The 17,537-nt window shown below is 41.0% G+C and overlaps 1 protein-coding gene across 3 annotated transcripts in view; it reads right to left on the reverse strand.

The window, feature by feature from the left end:
* JPH1 (junctophilin 1) overlaps positions 1-17,537 on the reverse strand; it is an 83,564-nt gene that overhangs the window by 13,809 nt on the left and 52,218 nt on the right. For all 3 annotated transcript variants that reach the window (XM_047842934.1, XM_047842933.1, XM_047842932.1), the window contains exon 3: positions 11,010-11,128. In XM_047842934.1, coding sequence (XP_047698890.1) covers positions 11,010-11,128 — 119 coding nt within the window. The remainder of the gene's footprint in view (positions 1-11,009; positions 11,129-17,537) is intronic.

The following is a 17,537-nucleotide window of genomic DNA, read 5'->3' on the forward strand; positions in this document are numbered from 1 at the left end:
AAATACCATATGATTCAGTAATTCCACTACTGGGTATTTACCCATAGAAAATGAAAATACTAATTTGAAAAGATATATGCACCTCTATGTTCACTGCAGCATTACTTACAATAACCAAGATATGGAAGCAACCCAAGTCTCCCTTGATAGATGAATGGATAAAAACGTCATATATATAAATACTGAAGTATTACTCAGCAATGAAAAATAAGATTTTGGACATTTGTGATAATATGGATGGACCTATAGGATATTATGCTAAGTGAAATAAGTCCACATGAAATACCACATGATTTCACTTACATGAGGAATCTAAAAAGCAAAACAAACAAAAAGCAGAAATAGCTTCATAAATATGGAGAACAAACTAATGGTTGCCAGAAGGGAGGAGGGTGTGGGAGGGGCAAATTGGGTGAAGGGGAGTGGGAGATACAGGTTCTTGTTGTGGATAATCAGCCACTCTCATCTCCTGAGGTGAAGTCAAGGTCACAGAGTGCAGGTGGCCCTTTTCTCTGCAAACAGGCAAGAGCTGACAACAGCATCTCTTGAGTAAATAGGGAGAAACCACCCCACCAATTTGTTTACAGAAATTGGCATCTGTTCACTTTCCTTCCTGTCCTCCACTTCCATCCCTCACACCAAACTTAAAGGATTTACAGAGGAGCTTAAGAACAATTATCCTTAATACTTAAAATACATACTGTCCACTTAGACTTTTAATTGCTCTTCCTGTGCTGAGTAGTAACTTATTGTTATGAGACTATGTACTATTTATACAAGGTATTTCCCAAAGTTTAAAGCCTCACCAAAATCTTAGGAAGCAGGCATTATTATCCCAATCTGCTGATGTGAAAATAGCTATAGTAGCTGAAAACCTAAAATCACATAGCTCCTGTGTTTCCTTAAGACAAAATGTAATTCAACATATAATGTAGTATCTTAAGCCAAGAAATGACAATTCCCAAGGATCCACAATTACAGGTTATATTCAGGGGTGAAAACATAGCAAACAGCATTATCCCACTTTCCATCCTCCAGAAGTTTGAAGGATGCAAACTTCCCAAATAGGATAAAATCCTATGTCACCAATTGTGCTTTCTTCTCTAAACCTGATAAGCTCCCCCAAAGGCTACCACCCCTTTTAAACTTGGCAATTTTCGGGGTGCCTGGGTAGCTCAGTCAGTGAAGTGTCTGGCTCTTGATTTCAGCTCAGGTCATGATCTCATAGTTCGTGAGATCAAGCCCCACATGGGGAACTGTGCTTAGTGTGCTTGGGATTCTCTCTCCTAACTCTCTGCCCCTTCTCTCTCTCAAAATAAAAATAGATAAATGAATGAATGAATGAATGAATGAATGAATAAATAAATAAATTTGGCAATTTTCTCTGAAAGTATGAATTCCTGGCCCAGAAAAGGTATCTCAGTGGAGCAAAGAGAAAGGGGGATCTGTATTTCCCTCAAAAGGTGAGATCTTCCTGTTTCTGAATTCTTTCTTGGTGCTGTGACCAGCACATACCTCCACCAAGAGAAAGAAGTGGCGGCGGCACCAGAAAGTGACCTTTCATCAACAGATTTGCCCCTATTTCAAAAAACCCATTAGGATAATTTACGCTGGTGTTTCATGGAGAAAGAACCTCATTATTCTATGGCAGATTTATTTTTTTATAAAACCCCTCCTACCCTCCTGTGATAAGGGATATTATCTGATAGAGTTTGAGGCAGTGTGTTCCTTACATACTTTTTCTCTGACTCCTTATACTCAAAATTTCATCAGAGTTAGTTGGTTTTATATGTACTTCACTGTTATTCAATTTTACAGCATTACGGAAATACAGAAATTACAAAGTACTTTTATTTTTATTTTTTTAACATTTTATTTATTTTTGAGAGAGAGAGAGAGAGGCAGAGGATGAGTGGGGGAGGGGCAGAGACAGAGGGGGAACAGAGGATCTGAAGCAGGCTCTGTGCTGATAACAGTGAGCCTCATGTGGGGCTCGAACTCATGAACCATGAGATCATGACCTGAACTGAAGTCAGATGCTCAACTAACTGAGTTGACTGGGTACTCAACACCCAGGTGTCCCACAGAGTTCTTTTAATGTCTTCAATCTAAGGGGTACAAGCAAAAGTTATTTTTGCAAATCTAAAGATCAAATCTAAAGTTAATATTTAACTTAAATAGCCATACAGAAGAGAGTGGAGAAAAAACAGACTCTGGCAAACACGATTGCTTATGCATTCTTAAAGTTGTGAGGAAAAGATAGAGTCACTGAACCATGAGAAATAAAGCTGTCACAAAGCCCATGTGCTTCATTTGGAAAATATGAGACCGTAACAGTGCAGCTTACAAATTTAGGATTTATCCAAATTTGTAAGGAAGAAATAAACTGTCACTATTTGCAGATAACATGATACTATATATAGAAAATCCTAAGGGCTCCACCAAAAAACTATCAGAACTAGTAAATGAATTCAGTTAAGTTGCAGGTTACACAATATACAGAAATATGTTGTGTTTCTATATACTAATAATGAAGTAGCAGAAAGAGAAATTAAGACAAGAATCACATTTACAACTGCATCAAAAAGAATAAAATACCTAGGGATAAATTTAAGCAAGGAAGTGAAAGACCTGTACTCTGAAGATTATAAGACACTGAGGAAAGACACTGAAGGTGATACAAATGAAAAGATATCCCATGCTCATGGACTGGAAGAATTAGTATGATTAAAATGTCCATACTACTCAAAGCAATCTACAGATCCCTATCAAAATACCAATAGTATTTTTCATAGAACTGGAATAGTCCTTAAATCTGTATGGAACCACAAAAGACTTCAAATAGCTAAAGCAATCTTGAAAAAACAAACAAACACCAGAGGCATCACAATCCCAGATTTCAAGCTATACTGCAAAGCTATATAGTAAGCAAAACAGTATGGTATAGGCACAACAAGAAACACATAGATCAAGGGAACCGAATAGAGAGCCCAGAATTGTACCTATGCTTATATTGTCAGTGTAGGATAAAGAAGGCAAGAATATACAATAAGGAAAAGACAGTCTGTTCAGTAAATGGTGTTGGGGAAACTGGCCATCTACATGCAAAAGAATGAAACTGGATGACTGTCTTATACAAGACACAAAAATAAACTCAAAATGGTTTAAAGACCCAAACATCAGATCTGAAATTATAAAACTAATAAAACAGGCAGTAAGCTCTTGGGCATTGGCCTTAGCAAAGGTTTTCTAGATCTGTCTCCTGAGGCAAGGAAAACAAAAGCAAAAATAAAATATTGGGACTTCACCAAAATAAAAATCTTTTTCATAGAGAAAGAAACCATCAACAAAATGAAAAGGCAACCTACTGAATGGGAGAAGATATTTCCATATGATATATCTGATTAAGGGGTTAATTTCCAAAATATATAAAGAACTCCTACAACTCAACACCGAAACCCCAAAATAATCTGGTTAAAAAGTGGGCAGAGGACCTGAACAAACATTTTTCCAAAGAGATATATAAATGGCCAACAGACGCACGAAAAGATGCTCAATATCACTAATGATCAAGGAAATGCAAATCAAAACCACAATGAGATGTCACCTCACACCAGTAGGAATAGCTAGCTAGTATCAAAAAGACAAGAAATAATAAATGTTGAAGGTATGGAGAAAAAGGAACCCTTGGGGTACTTGGGTGGCTTAGTTGGTTAATAAGCATCTGACTGTTGACTGTGGCTCAGGTCATTTCCTGGTTCGTGAATTTGAGCCCCACACTGGGCTCTGTGCTGACGGTACAGAGTCTGCTTGGGATTCTGTCTCCCTCTCTGCCCCTATCCTACTTGCTCTCTAGTTCTCTCTCTCTCTCTCTCTCTCTCTCTCTCTCTCTCTCTCTCAATAAATAAATAAATAAATAAATAAATAAATAAATGGAACTCTTGTGCACTGTTGGTGGAAATGTCAATTGGTGCAGACACTGTGGAAAACAGTACAGACATTTGTCAAAAAATTAAAAGTAGAAATACCATACACTACAGTAGTAATCCCACTACTGGGTGTTTGCCACAAGAAAAGAGAAACACTAATTCAAAAAGATATATGCACCCCTATGTTTACTGCAGCATTTACAATAGCCAAGATGTGGAAGTAACCCAAGTGTGCATTTATATATGAATCAGTAAGTAATATGTGGTACAAACACACACACAGAGGAATATTACTCAGCCATAAAAAAAGAATAAGATCTTGCCATCTGTGACAACAATGGACAGACCTTAGTGAGTATTTTGGTGAGTGAGGTAAGTCAGAGAAAGACAAATACCCTATGATTTGACTTATATGTGGAATCTAAAAAACAACACACAAAAAAGAACAGAAATAGATTCATAAATCTATGAAGAGAACTGGTGGTTGAGAGGGCATTGGTGAGATAGGTGAAGGGGATTAAGAGGTAAAAACTAAATAAATCAAGGGGATGGAAATGACGGCACAGGGAATATAGTCAATATTGCAGTGACACTGTAATAACTTTGATGGTAACTACACTTAAGGTGAGGCTTGCAGAATGCACAGGATTGTCATATCAATCACAGTGTTGTACACCTGACACGAACACTGTATGTCAAGTTTATGACAAAAAAAGATTACTAGAGTGGTGGATGTACATTCTAGGGCCTACTTTACATCTTCAAAAAATTCTCAACTTTACTATGCATTCATAAATGGCTAGGTAAGAAAATAAATGTACTGTAAAGCAGTGGCTCCCTATTTGCTGCCTATCAGAGGCACCTGGGATATGATTCCCAGAGACTTTGAATAACTATGAAGTGCAGCCTTGAAATCTTGATGTTTCACAAATGCTCCAGGTGATTCTAATGTACCCAGATACAGCCATTTAACAGCATGCCAAAAAAAAACCCCAAAACAAACAAAAAAAACATTGACTAGAGATGGACCAAACTCCAGCCTTACATGATTACATCCAGCTGGCAATGGTTCCAACATGGTGTAGTCATGTGGAGACTGGCCAGGAAGGAGGATATACAGTTAGATTTTCTAGAGTGAGATTAAATGCTTTTTTAAACAAGACATATAATGCAGAGGACAGAAGTTTTTCCTGGACTATCTTCTTGGAAGGCATGTGTTGCGCTTGCTACTTGTTCTGTGGAGTAATGTGTGTCAGGCAGGGCCACACCAGCGACACAGGATTGAGGAGCCACAGTAGTTCATTAAAAAGACTGGTCAGGGGGCACCTGAGTGGCTCAGTCGGTTAAGTGTCCAACTTCGGCTCAGGTCATGATCTCATGGTTCGTGAGTTCGAGCCCTACATTGGGCTCTGTGCTGACACAGCTCAGAGCTTGGAGCCTGCTTTGAATTCTGTGTCTCTGTCTCTCTCTGCCCCTCCCCTGCTCATGCTTTGTTTCTCTAAAATAAATAAACATTAAAAAAAATTAAAAAAAGACTTGTCAGAATATTTCCAGGAAGCAAAATTAGGATACATGTTCATAGTTGTTGCAGTAAGCATTTTCATCTATTTTTACAGACCATATCTATGAATCCTGAGGGACTCTTCCCCCACCCCAGGGATTCATATGAGGAAGAAGTCAGATACAGGCCACACGACATCCACCAACACTGAGAGGTTACTTGCTATAGTTGGCATGGAGGCCCTGAACAGATACGGCAGATGGTAACAGCAGGGTATGCATCTAGTTCCTCACAGGTGAGCCGTGGAGGGCTGGGTATGGGCAGAAGCAGTGCCATGAAGATTCCCCCAGACAAATGTCTGCAAGGACCGGGCGGATAGCAAATGCTTTATGGCAACGTCAGAAGTCATTAAATAGAAATCAGATATTTTCTATGGAGACTGCCAATCAGTAAAGATTGGAAGATTCTAAACAGATTACATAAGTGGTAGCAGGATTACTTTTATATTCTATGTGGAAAGAACACCCGTTTCCTACAGGACTTCAGAGTCCCATCCTTAAAAACACTGCTACTTCTTTGAACGTAGCCATGGCGCTCTTGTCGGCAGGCTGTGGTACGTCCATTCCGCTGCCTTGCGCAGGGCTGGCTCTTAGCACATGCTTGTGGAACCGAACATACTGAAATGAGTAAGTGGTAAGAATAACCAAACTCATGAATTATTAATTTCATGTCAACTAATAGATCATTTTTAAATATTTTAAAATATTTTTTAAAATATTTGAGAGAGAGAGAGAAAGAACACACAAGCAGGGGGAGGGGGAGAGACAGGAGAGAGAGTACCAAGCAGGCGCTGTGCTGTCAGCACAGAGCCCGACATGGGTCTCGAACTCATGAACGATGAGATCATGAACCAAGCCAAAATCAAGAGTCAGATGCTTAACTGACTGAGCCATCCAGGCATCCTGTATTTCCCTTTTGCTATGAAAACAGTTACTCTGAATTCTGGGTTTTGGAAAGTAAGTTTAGAAGTCATCTGTTTCAGGATACTTCCCTTTTCTTAACCAAAAATACTACATATTAATGATAAGCATAGACCATTAAATAATGAAAATATGCTTTGATTTCTAAAGATTTATCATTCATACCACAAACGTGACCTTAGTTAACCCTGGCTCATAATAACCTAAAGACTTCACTTTTACTTTAAATAATGTACAGAGTGTATGTGTGTGCACATACATGCTATTATGGACTGAATGTATGTGTCTCCCGCAATTCATATGCTGAAGCTCCAACCCCCAATGTGTTTGTATTTGGAGGTGCGGCTTTTGGGAGGTAAGTAGGTTTACATTAGGTTATGAAGGTGAGACCTTCATGATAGTATTAGTGCCCTTATTATTATTATTATTATTATTATTATTATTATCATCATCATCATTATTATTATTTTTGGTTTATTTATTTGGAGAAAGGGACAGGAGAGCATGGGTAGGGAAGGGGCAGAAAGAGAGGGACACAGCATTCCAAGCAGGCTCCACACAGTCAGCACTGAAGCTCCACGTGGGGCTCAACCCCATGAACCACAAGATCATGACCTGAGATGAAATCAAGAATCAGACACTCAACTGACGGAGCCACCCAGGCACCCCAGTGCCCTTATTAAAGAGGAAGAGAAACCACAGTTCTCTCTCTCTGCATACACATGTACCCAGGAAAGGCCATGTGAAGAGAGGGAGAAGAAGGCCATCTGTAAGCCAGGTCGATGGCTCTCTACCAGAACCCAACCATACTGGCACTGTGATCTTGGACTTCCAGCTTCCAGAACTGTGAGAAATAAATGTCTGTTGCTTAAGCCACCCAGTCTGTGGTATTTTACTTTGTTATAGCAGCCGGGCTGACTAATACACATGCTTAAACACAGGAAGGCAAAACTTGCTGAGGATGTTGCCTAGGGAATAAGCTGGCAATCTCTTAAGAGGGCTCAAAGCAAATATGTTTACCACATTCTGGGGCAGTGTTTTTCAGTCTTTTTTTTAGCCCAGTCACTCCCACAATTGATAAAAATATAAGTTTTACACCTTACTTAATATCACTTAGAATTAAAAACAAAGTAAGCATCTTGATGGAAAGGAAATGGAAACAGTGGGACAAAGAACCACCACATAGTTTCCCAGTCATCCTCCCCTCCACTTCCCTAGCAGTCATGCAAAATCTCATCTCAGCTTTCCTGGCTTAGAAACCCAATTTCATCAGCACTTTGAAGTAGAGCCATCCCCTGGGGCAGAATCACATCACCAGAGCTCACAATCCTGATGTATAACACCAGAAGGTCAAGTCATTAGTTCACAATGGGCAATGTAAACATGACATAGGCCAAGGGGGTTACACCGGGAACGCCAGTGCATGCTGTTCCTGATGGTAGACCTCCATGACAAGCTCACCCGAAATCAGAAGGTTACAGTGAGCATGGACTCAGGACAAGATGCATGAGATCAATCAAATATCTACAGGCATCAGGCTGAGCAGGGCTGATGCATCCATTTCCCCAGTTGGATGATCTTGCCAATAAGGCCATACACGGTTGGCCACAGTTCCCTGCATCCTGCCCCATAACACAAACGTCCCTGCCAGTTCCACTGCAATACTCCAAGGTTCTGGCCACAGCTTCTCTGTCCTCTGGACAGTGTTTGGGTGGGCTTTGCCAATTTTTGCCTCTGGCTTTTTCTTTTTTTTTTTCTATACTACTTTGGGTGGCCAATTGTTTAGATGTTTTAATACACTTAGGTTACAAAGAAATCTTGCTGTAATACAGCTGTGCTATTACTTATGCTCACTTTGTATATCTTTGTGCAGCATCACAGGCTCATTTTAAAATTTCACTCTCACAGGGAACTCTCATTTCTGAGTTCCTGGGGGATGCCTTGCCGTGCCGCTCACACATGACAGTGTAGGCTTCTGTGTGTGTACACGTGCAATTATCTACACGTACATTCACATACCTCCACAGGTATGCTTTCTGTTACTCATTAGAACTTAACCCTTTGAGTGACAAAGCCATCCCACATGCTCCTATTTTCCCCTTAGTTTTTAACTGAACTGTAGAATAATGTGGTTTTGAACTAAAAGCATTCGGCTTAACTAAGATGGTAAATATCTGAAAATACTGCCTGCTCCTGAGAAAGTGTTCAAAGTGTAAGCTACAACAGACCTCCTTTATTCCAGGGCCAACAGCTTCTATGTACGACAAATGCGTTTCAAACAATGGAAATATTTATATCTAAGATATGTGAATTAAATGAGCAGCCTGACTTAGAAAAAGGACTTGAAAGCCCTTTTAGAAATGTCTATCTGATTTGATCACCCTATAAATGCAGAGTGGAAAGCTTGAGTTATGCTCCCTTGAGAAGATCAATAATACTTAGTACAGAAAAGGCTTTCTATCCAGCTGCTGAAGGAAGAGTTGGCTGTGGGTCAAAGGGGATTGCAGCCTTCCCCTTAGCTCTTGTCTCCAATAGACCCGTTGTCATCTCGTGCTACTGTGATGTATTCATTACTGATGGACAACTTGCGTGTATGAAGCTGGCATGTTAGCTCCGAGGCTGGAATTACATTTTCCCACAATATTTTTTTTCCCTCCAATGCTTTTATGCCATAAAAGGCTTTTAAAACCATTTAGTCGGGGCAACTGAGATGACCTTCAGTATCATTTACCTCTTGGTAACACCTAACAGAAATCTATTGGGACATTATTCCCCAGGAGAATTAACAACAGACAACAATACTAAGTTTGTCTGCTTTCCAAGTAGCTCCAGCCCAGGGCTCCTCCATGAAGCAGTACTAGCTCCTGACTGCCGAGCTGCTTCCCAATGGCAGTGTCACTGGGGAGGGCAAAGGACGGTCCCTCCTGGGTGGCTGAACTCTGTCCGCAGCTCTCACACCAACGGGTAGTGACTGACGTACTTAGGCACCAGAGAAGTGTGAGTTCATTTCACACCAGAACATAGTTTATTCCTAGCAGTGGTCACTGCAATGAGCAGAGTTTCCCTTTCTTAGAAATATATGCATGTAGGGGCGCCTGGGTGGCTCAGTCGGTTAAGCGTCCGGTTAAGCGTCCGACTTTAGCTCAGGTCACAATCTCGCGGTCCGTGGGTTCGAGCCCCGCGTCGGGCTCTGGGCTGATGGCTTGGAGCCTGGAGCCTGCTTCCGATTCTGTGTCTCCCTCTCTCTCTGCCCCTCCCCCATTCATGCTCTGTCTCTCTCTGTCTCAAAAATAAATAAAGGTTAAAAAAAATTAAAAAAAAAAAAGAAACATATGCATGTATTAAATGGCTGAAATCTCACCCAGAGGTTTAAAAAGGAGGCACATGAAAGAAAACCCCCACGACTGTGGTTGTCTCCCTGGAGGTGAACTACTATAGAAGGTACTCTGACAGCCCTAGCGCTCAGCGGCTAGACTGGGCCCCTCTCCATTCTCCTAGAAGAACGGGGTCTTCTCAACCCAGCCTTTTACCGAGTCCTCATTCTTCCTAGGGAAAAAAAAATCACCATGTCCCTCATTCTCTTTCCTCCATCCTTTATTACAGCCAAGTTTGTAGCTTTGGTATGGATCTTGTTATTCTGTGCACTTGGACCTGCCTTGTTCATTTAGTTACGGTGCCCTGTGGGCTCCAGGATTCTAGGACGTTTATTGGAAGCAAACATGGATTGAACACCTGTGTTGTGCAGGGTGCTTGTTTTCCAGCTTAACAGAAACCAGTGTGGAAAGATTCTTTCCCAAGAAACTATAAATTGTGATACTAAGAAATTTAAAGCATTGATTTTGATCCCTTCATCTAGAAATCTGTTGCCCCTCAATCACTAGGGAGCTGTGGGTTCTAAAACAATGAAGAAACATATATAAAAAAGAGGCGAGCATTATAGAAAGGGATAGAAACAATCTACTACGAAACCACTAAAAGGGACTTAAATATTTAAACCTACTGCAAATATTCGTATATTGCTATTTTAAGACATTTGAGAGAGAGATGATCTGGATTGATTTTTTTTGAGGTTATTTTAATTTCTTCTACTATGACCTGGAATTTCCTCTTAATCTGTGCAAATTAACCTGTTTTTAAGTGATTTACTTCCTTACCTAACCACAGTCCTTTGAACTTTAGTTCAAGTATATTAAAAAAATTAGTCACAGTAGTTACTAGCTCATTTCTTTACTACTGCTAATGGTATTGTTATATGTGCCTCTGATTTTGGAGTATTTGTTACAACATCTGCAGTGGTCACTAACACACTAACACCGTTTCTTAGAATCAGATGCTTCTTTTAGATTCCCATTTCATTTACTGCTGTCAGCTCCAAGTTTGTGGCCTAGGAGTCGGGAGGCAGGAAGGGAGAGACACTGGGCAACAAGCCAAATCTCCAGCACTAACACTCAGACTTCAAATACTTAGGACTTTTTGTACCTACTTGTTTTGTAGTACTGCTGGTATTCACGAGGCATAGACCTTTAAGGAGGAAAAAAAAAAAAAAAAGAAACCAAAGGCAATACCTCTGCCTCTCCCATCACTGGACAACAGTCTCACCTGGTTGGTAGAAGTCCGGCGACAGCTCCCTGGCCACAGCTCTTGCGATGTCACACTCCTGGCGGGCAGCCTGAGCTGCCTGGTCAGCGGCGTCAGCTTTCGCTCGTGCGTGTGCGGTCCTACACGGAGCACAAAGGGCGAGTCAGCAAGAGCGGCACCTTGTTAATCACACACGGACATGCAAGCTGTCTGTGGTCTGGGGAGGAAAATGCTGTGATCGTGGTCACACGCCTCCAACTGCAAGTTTTATGGTCATATTGTGAGAGATCAATGACGACGACATGGATGAAACCACCCGTATATTGCCTCAGTCCTTTCAAGAGAAATGAAAAGGGTGAGCAAGTTCTGTGCAGCTTGATGCAAAGCCTGGTTTTCAAAACACGGGATCAAATCTCCTGCTGACTCCTGCTGACTGATCAAATCTCCCCTGCTCCAAACCATGGAGAGTAGAGTTAGAGCTTATGAATATATAGTGTTCGTGAATTTAATTTCCTATGGTAGAATCAAAATAAGAATTTGATCGACAAGGGTCTGCCCGATAGCATGCTGGAAAAGTAATTCTGGAAAAAAGTAGTAAAACTCTTTATTTGTGGCACTGATTACCGTGGTATAAATACTCCCTCCTTGACCAACTGAAGCGACCAATGTGATGTCACTGAATGTGTAGCTGGGGAGACACGCACACAATGGGCTCTCACCAGCCTGTAGAAGCAGAGCACAGAGTGTGCTCTTAGGAATGTGCTCTGGAGGTTCTAAGGAGCCCATTTAACTTTATGTATGTTTTTGTGTGAAACAAGGAGACAGAGTTGGGGAGGAAGAAACAGATGTCTTTCAATCTTCTACCTGCCCCTTGGCCCATCCTCAACTGACAAAACCTCTTCTCTTTCCAGAGGACTAGGGTGAGGGAGAAGGCAGCTGGGTAGAGAATGGCCGGGGGTGGGGTGGGGTGGGGTTCTTATGGCAAGGCAGGAGAACTGATGTCCACCTGCCCAAGCAGAGAGGATTTAGAGGGCAAGACGGGGAACTCTGGGTCATCTCCTTCCAAAGATCTTGTCCAGTTAGTATTTAGATGATAGTCATGGGCATCTATTTCTTAGAATTCTGTTAACCTTCCTTCCTATTTTACTAGCACCAGGCAGGGATGTAGATAACTACTAGTAAAAGCTAAATGAAAGTCTGAAAGAGGTGCTTGCGCTTATTTCAGAAACAGCAGGAGACGAAAAGTTGGGAAATAGCATTGTGCCCTAGCAGTTCTTAGTGGGGAAAACGCAGGTGGCAGCTGGTGCAGGCCAGCTGGGACTAGCTGCAGGAAGGACGTGGGGAAGATGGGGTCTGACCTGAGACGGGGGTGGGGGCTCACTGGCAGGAGGTCCCGTTCTCAAATTCTCCAACTACCTCCTCTCATTCTGTGTCCTCAGGGGACCCCTCACTCCTCCGCAGGACTTAGCGAAGCTTGGAGGCTGGCTGTACTAGGATGTAAGCTTCCCAAAGACTGGGATTTTACATTTCTGGTTCTCTGCTAGATTCTCAATGTGTACAACACTGCCTAGCACACAAGGTTTATTGGGGGCTCATTTTATGAATAAAGGATTGAATGATGCTTCCTTAGGAACATCTGGGTAGTTGCTTAAAAATGAACAGATTGACACAACCATAAAGCCAGTAAGAAGATCAGTGGTGGCCAAGGCTTCAGGGCAAAAGTGGGGGAGGAATGAAGAGGTGGAACACAGGAGAAACTGAGGGCAATGAAACTACTCTGTATGACGTGTGACATTATGCATGTGTCAAAACCCACTAAAGAAGAGTGAGTTCTAACGTCAACTATGGACTTTAGATAATATTAATGTGTCAATACTGGTTCAACTGTACCACATGTACTTCTCCTGCAAGATGTTAATAATAGGGGAAACTGTGGGTGTGGGGAGAGGAGGTATATATACATGGGAATGAACTCCATGCTTTCTGCTCAATTTTTCTATAAATTTAAAACTGCTCTAAAAAATAAAATTCACTAATTAAAAATGAATGGATCAACTTCCAATCATCAAAATTGTTATTTCTGAATCACAGAGGACATTTTAGGTTATAAGGGACCATGAAATGGAAACAAAATTAACGGTTAGTCCCCGTGTTGAGTCTGAGAATCAATGGATGCTCTGTGTTATGTTCTTTCAGTTTCTCAGAATCCCCAACCCTTTTTCTCAGAATTATTTTCCATTTTATCTATTCTTAGATAGAGCCTAACTATGTCTGGGCATCATAATTAATGAAGCCAGAAGAGTACAGTTATGCTGCCTTATAACAAAATCTGCTAGCCCTTCAATGATAAATTTGTAAACCTAAGTACAAACGGTTTATTCTGATACTATCACAATGCACCACCATAAAATGGTACCATTTATCTCCACCACTTTTTACAATATGCTAAGCTGGAGAATAAACAGATATAGCTTAACCTTTCTACAAATATATTTTGGAAGTACAGTGTCAGTAAAGCCGTGACCCTTTACTTTTTTACTTGGTCCTTCCTGTAAGCCCAAACAGGGAGGGGAACCTTTCCATCTAGTGCCCCACCCTGCATCAAGGCTCCTGCACAGCCAGCAAGATGAGTCAAAACCACATTCAAAACCTAAACGAGAGGCCTGCGTGAGTGCTTTTGGTAGCCCTGGACCCAAAGACAGGAAGCAGAAAAGGAACCCATCTGAGTTTGCTGTCACCACCAGCTTGGGGTGGCCAGGCCACTGACAGGTCTAGATATTAGCCCGGGGAAAAATCCGGGCTTAACTCTGGCTCATGTTAGTGAATTCATGTGTTCAAATCCCAGGCTCAGTTCCAGAGCCATACACAACCCCTTTATTCAGCCAAGTGGTAAGACATGCCATTGTTCACGGGTTGGGGGGGTGGGGGGTTTAGGCAAGTCAGTCTGGGGAGGTCAGCTGAAACAATGCAAAGTGGACGCCTTGCTGCTGTAGCTGGTCACGTGGAACACACACACACACACACACACACACACACACACACACACACACACACAAAGGAGCACACATGCCCAGTAAGTCTTTCACATATTCAAACACTGCTGATATCTGTAAGTGGTCAGACCCTTACCAATCTCAAAACACCATGATCACATACACTCGCTCCCATAAAATGCAGTGAAAAGTAAGTAGAAAGCAACTTCTTTCAGTTGGGCATCAGCTATCGACTTTCTGTTAGGGCCATAATTTTACAAATAGACCCAGTTTTAGCTTGTAGAGAGTTACTATGTATGGGTGAAGAGGCAAAGAGACCTGAGAGGCTGGCTAAGCTCACACAAGCAGCTGGGTGATGTCCCCCTGGGCATAAGCCCCACAAAGGTCATGTGTGAAAAGCCAAAATGGTAAATGTGAAATTTCTGGATGTGAGGCATCCCCTGTATACAGGTACTTAATCTCAACCTATTTTTCCAATCAGTAATTTGATGATGAATATTGGAGTTTCTTTCTTTAACGAAATAGTTTTTTCACAAACTCTCAAGTCACCGTGCTCAGAACAAAATAGTCCCGCTTTCCTGATTTTTCTTAAACCTAGTAATGCTTTTACACACACACAAAAGTCTATCGACAATATATTAAACACGCCTGGCATATACTCACTCCTGCTAAAGTAACATGCTGACCACTTAGATGTCTGTCCCAACTTCTAACTTCAACCTTTCGCTCATCCACTCGCTGACACGGCTGATGAAGATTTTAATTTAGAATGGACAAACTGTATACCACATTTACAAATTTTGTTCTTTCTGCTTTTTATATATTCTCTCCCCAACAGTAACTGCTTTTTTAAAAATGTGGATTTTGAGGTCTTTTAAAATTTGTTATATTAAATCAAAGTCAGCTCACTGATAGATTTAACATTTGATGGCAGAGCCTATGATCTACTTGGTTCAGGGGTCATACGTGTGATTTGCCTTGATGTCCCAACATTTAAAGAAGATTATTAGGAAAACTTTAAAATGAGAGCAACTGTGCATTAAGAATCCAAATCTCAGGTGATGGCAACCCCATTCTTCCAGTTCCTGAAGCCTACACCCTTGGAGTCACCCCTGAGGCCTCCCTTTCGGTCACACGCCACAGCCACAGTCAGCAAATCCAGCTGGAACTACCTCCAAAACACATCCTCAATCCAGCCGGTTCTTGTTCGCATCCCTGCGCCTGGTCTGGTCACAGCCACTGTCTCCCACTGGGGCTACCACAGAGGCAGAACAGACCCTGCTTCTATCTTTACTGCCGACCATCCTATTTCCCTTCTGGTTCTCTTGGAAATGCCTGATAAGAGCTAAAATTCTTTCCTGGGTTAAGACATCATGGTAAGAAAATGCAACAGATATGACCTGTTAGCCTTCCTTTTGGACTGTGACCTTATTCATTTACAAGAGACCCAGATTTGTGAAAGCCAATCATCTTGTGTATACAATTGTAGTCCTTTTTAAGAAGAAATCAGTCTGTTAAGGAATACTCCTGACAGGAGTAAGAGTGAGGTGACTACACAGACCTCGGCTTAAAAATGAGGCATGATTTCTGAGTTATTGCACCCGGAAGAAACTGTTCTTTCAATCTTGATTTGATTCTCTGATAAGACCAGCCTGGCAAGGCTCAGCATATACTCCCTCCTGCTAAGGTGCAGGCGGGCCCCTTAGATGCCTGTCTCAACTTTTTTTTTTTTTTTTAATGTTTATTTTTTGAAAGAGAGAGAGAGAGACAGAGTGTGAGTGGGGCAGAGAGAGGGAGACTCAAAATCCGAAGCAGGCTCCAGGCTCTGAGCTGTCAGCACAGAGAGCGACGAGGGGCTCAAACTCACAAACCACGAGATCATGACCTGAGCGGAAGTCCCAATGCTTCTTTTCCTAAAAGTGATAGCAAGTGATTGAGACATAAAATGTAAACGAAGGAGCATGATATTCCCATTGAAGTCTTGTATTTGATCTTTCAAGGGCTCAAACTTTCTCAGAGGTGTGATAACACCGGCTTTGAACACATTACTAGCCAGAGACTACACTGAGGCAAGTCTAGGCCACAGATGATTCTTGTCCCAGAGATCAAAAGTCAAACCACACCTCCTTAGCTATCATAGAAATCCCTTCATAGAATCATAATTCATATCATACTTTTGGCTTTTTATCAAAGGGAGGGAGGAAGAACCAAGATCCATATGAAGAATGTTTACATAACTTTTGTAAAATGTTGTCCATTATGTGTGACACCATTATGTTTATACAGCCCTTGGTGACACATTCCTCTTACAGTTTAGTCCCAGGGGAAAAAAAAAGGTCTCTGATGATAAATTTGTGCACCTCCTTGTATCATACGATGAGAACTACATAATCTATCATTTCTCTTTTTGTTAAGGCTACGAGGAATCTTGGGAGTAAAACTATCCTCAATCTATGTGTATGGTTATCTTCTCTAGCTACATGGCTTCAACATTCCCCAATGTCAGGATGCTACTATGAATGTGAACCATAATGTCCTGCAAATCCTTTTTTGGAAACTGGCAGGATATTGAAAATAAAAATCACCAGATCAATAAGCTCTTGTTATACTAAGTTTTCTGAACTCTAACCCCTCACTGTGTGTTAAAGCTGAGGAACACACATCATAACTTAGGGACAAGCAGAACCTACTATTCAACTTCCTTTATAGGATTTTCTTCTATATTCAGAACACTTTCAAGCTTGAAAAACAAATCTTCATTCTTATGTATATTACAGATTTTATTCTCTAACATTTGATCAAACTTAATAAGCTTAAAGGCTGTATTCTCTGGACAGGCCAGGTCAAAAGCACATTTATAATCCTCAGCTGAAAGAGGCCAAATAAATAACTGGCTATCTTCTACTTTATTCTGAATTTTATACAACTTACCTACAAGTCACCTCCCTATGTATTTTATGCACTGAGAAAAATCTGATGAAAAAACAAATTTAAGGTATGTTTTATTCTTTAAATAATTTTTACAAAAAGTCCTTTTTAATGAAGGTCATTCTAAAGTTTAAAAACTAGCACTAAATAAGCACTAAATAAGATTACAACTTCTCTTTAAAATATAATCACTGGTAACTCACCGAGTGGGAGAAAAAATTTGCTGACCATTTATCTGATCATGGGTTAATATCCAGAATAATATGTAAGAACTCCTTCAACTCAGTAACAAAAAAGGCCAACTAAAAAAAGGGCAAGGGACTTGAATAGACGTTTCTGCAAAGAAGATATACAAATAGCATGGGAGGATGCTCACCATTGCTAGTCATAACAGAAATGCATGTGAAAATCACAATGAGATACTACCTCACACTCATTAGGATGGCTACTGTAAAAAACAAAAAGAAGAGAAAACAACAAGTGCTGATGAGAATGCTAAGAAATTTGGAAGCTCGTGCACTGCTGGAGGGAGCATAAGATGGCACAGCTGTTATACAGAATAGTATGGAGGATCCTCAAAAAATTAAAAATAGATTTACCGTATGATCCACCAATTCTACTTTTGGGT

Source organism: Prionailurus viverrinus, chromosome F2 (genome assembly GCF_022837055.1).
Source record: "Prionailurus viverrinus isolate Anna chromosome F2, UM_Priviv_1.0, whole genome shotgun sequence".
NCBI classification, from domain to species: domain Eukaryota; kingdom Metazoa; phylum Chordata; class Mammalia; order Carnivora; family Felidae; genus Prionailurus; species Prionailurus viverrinus.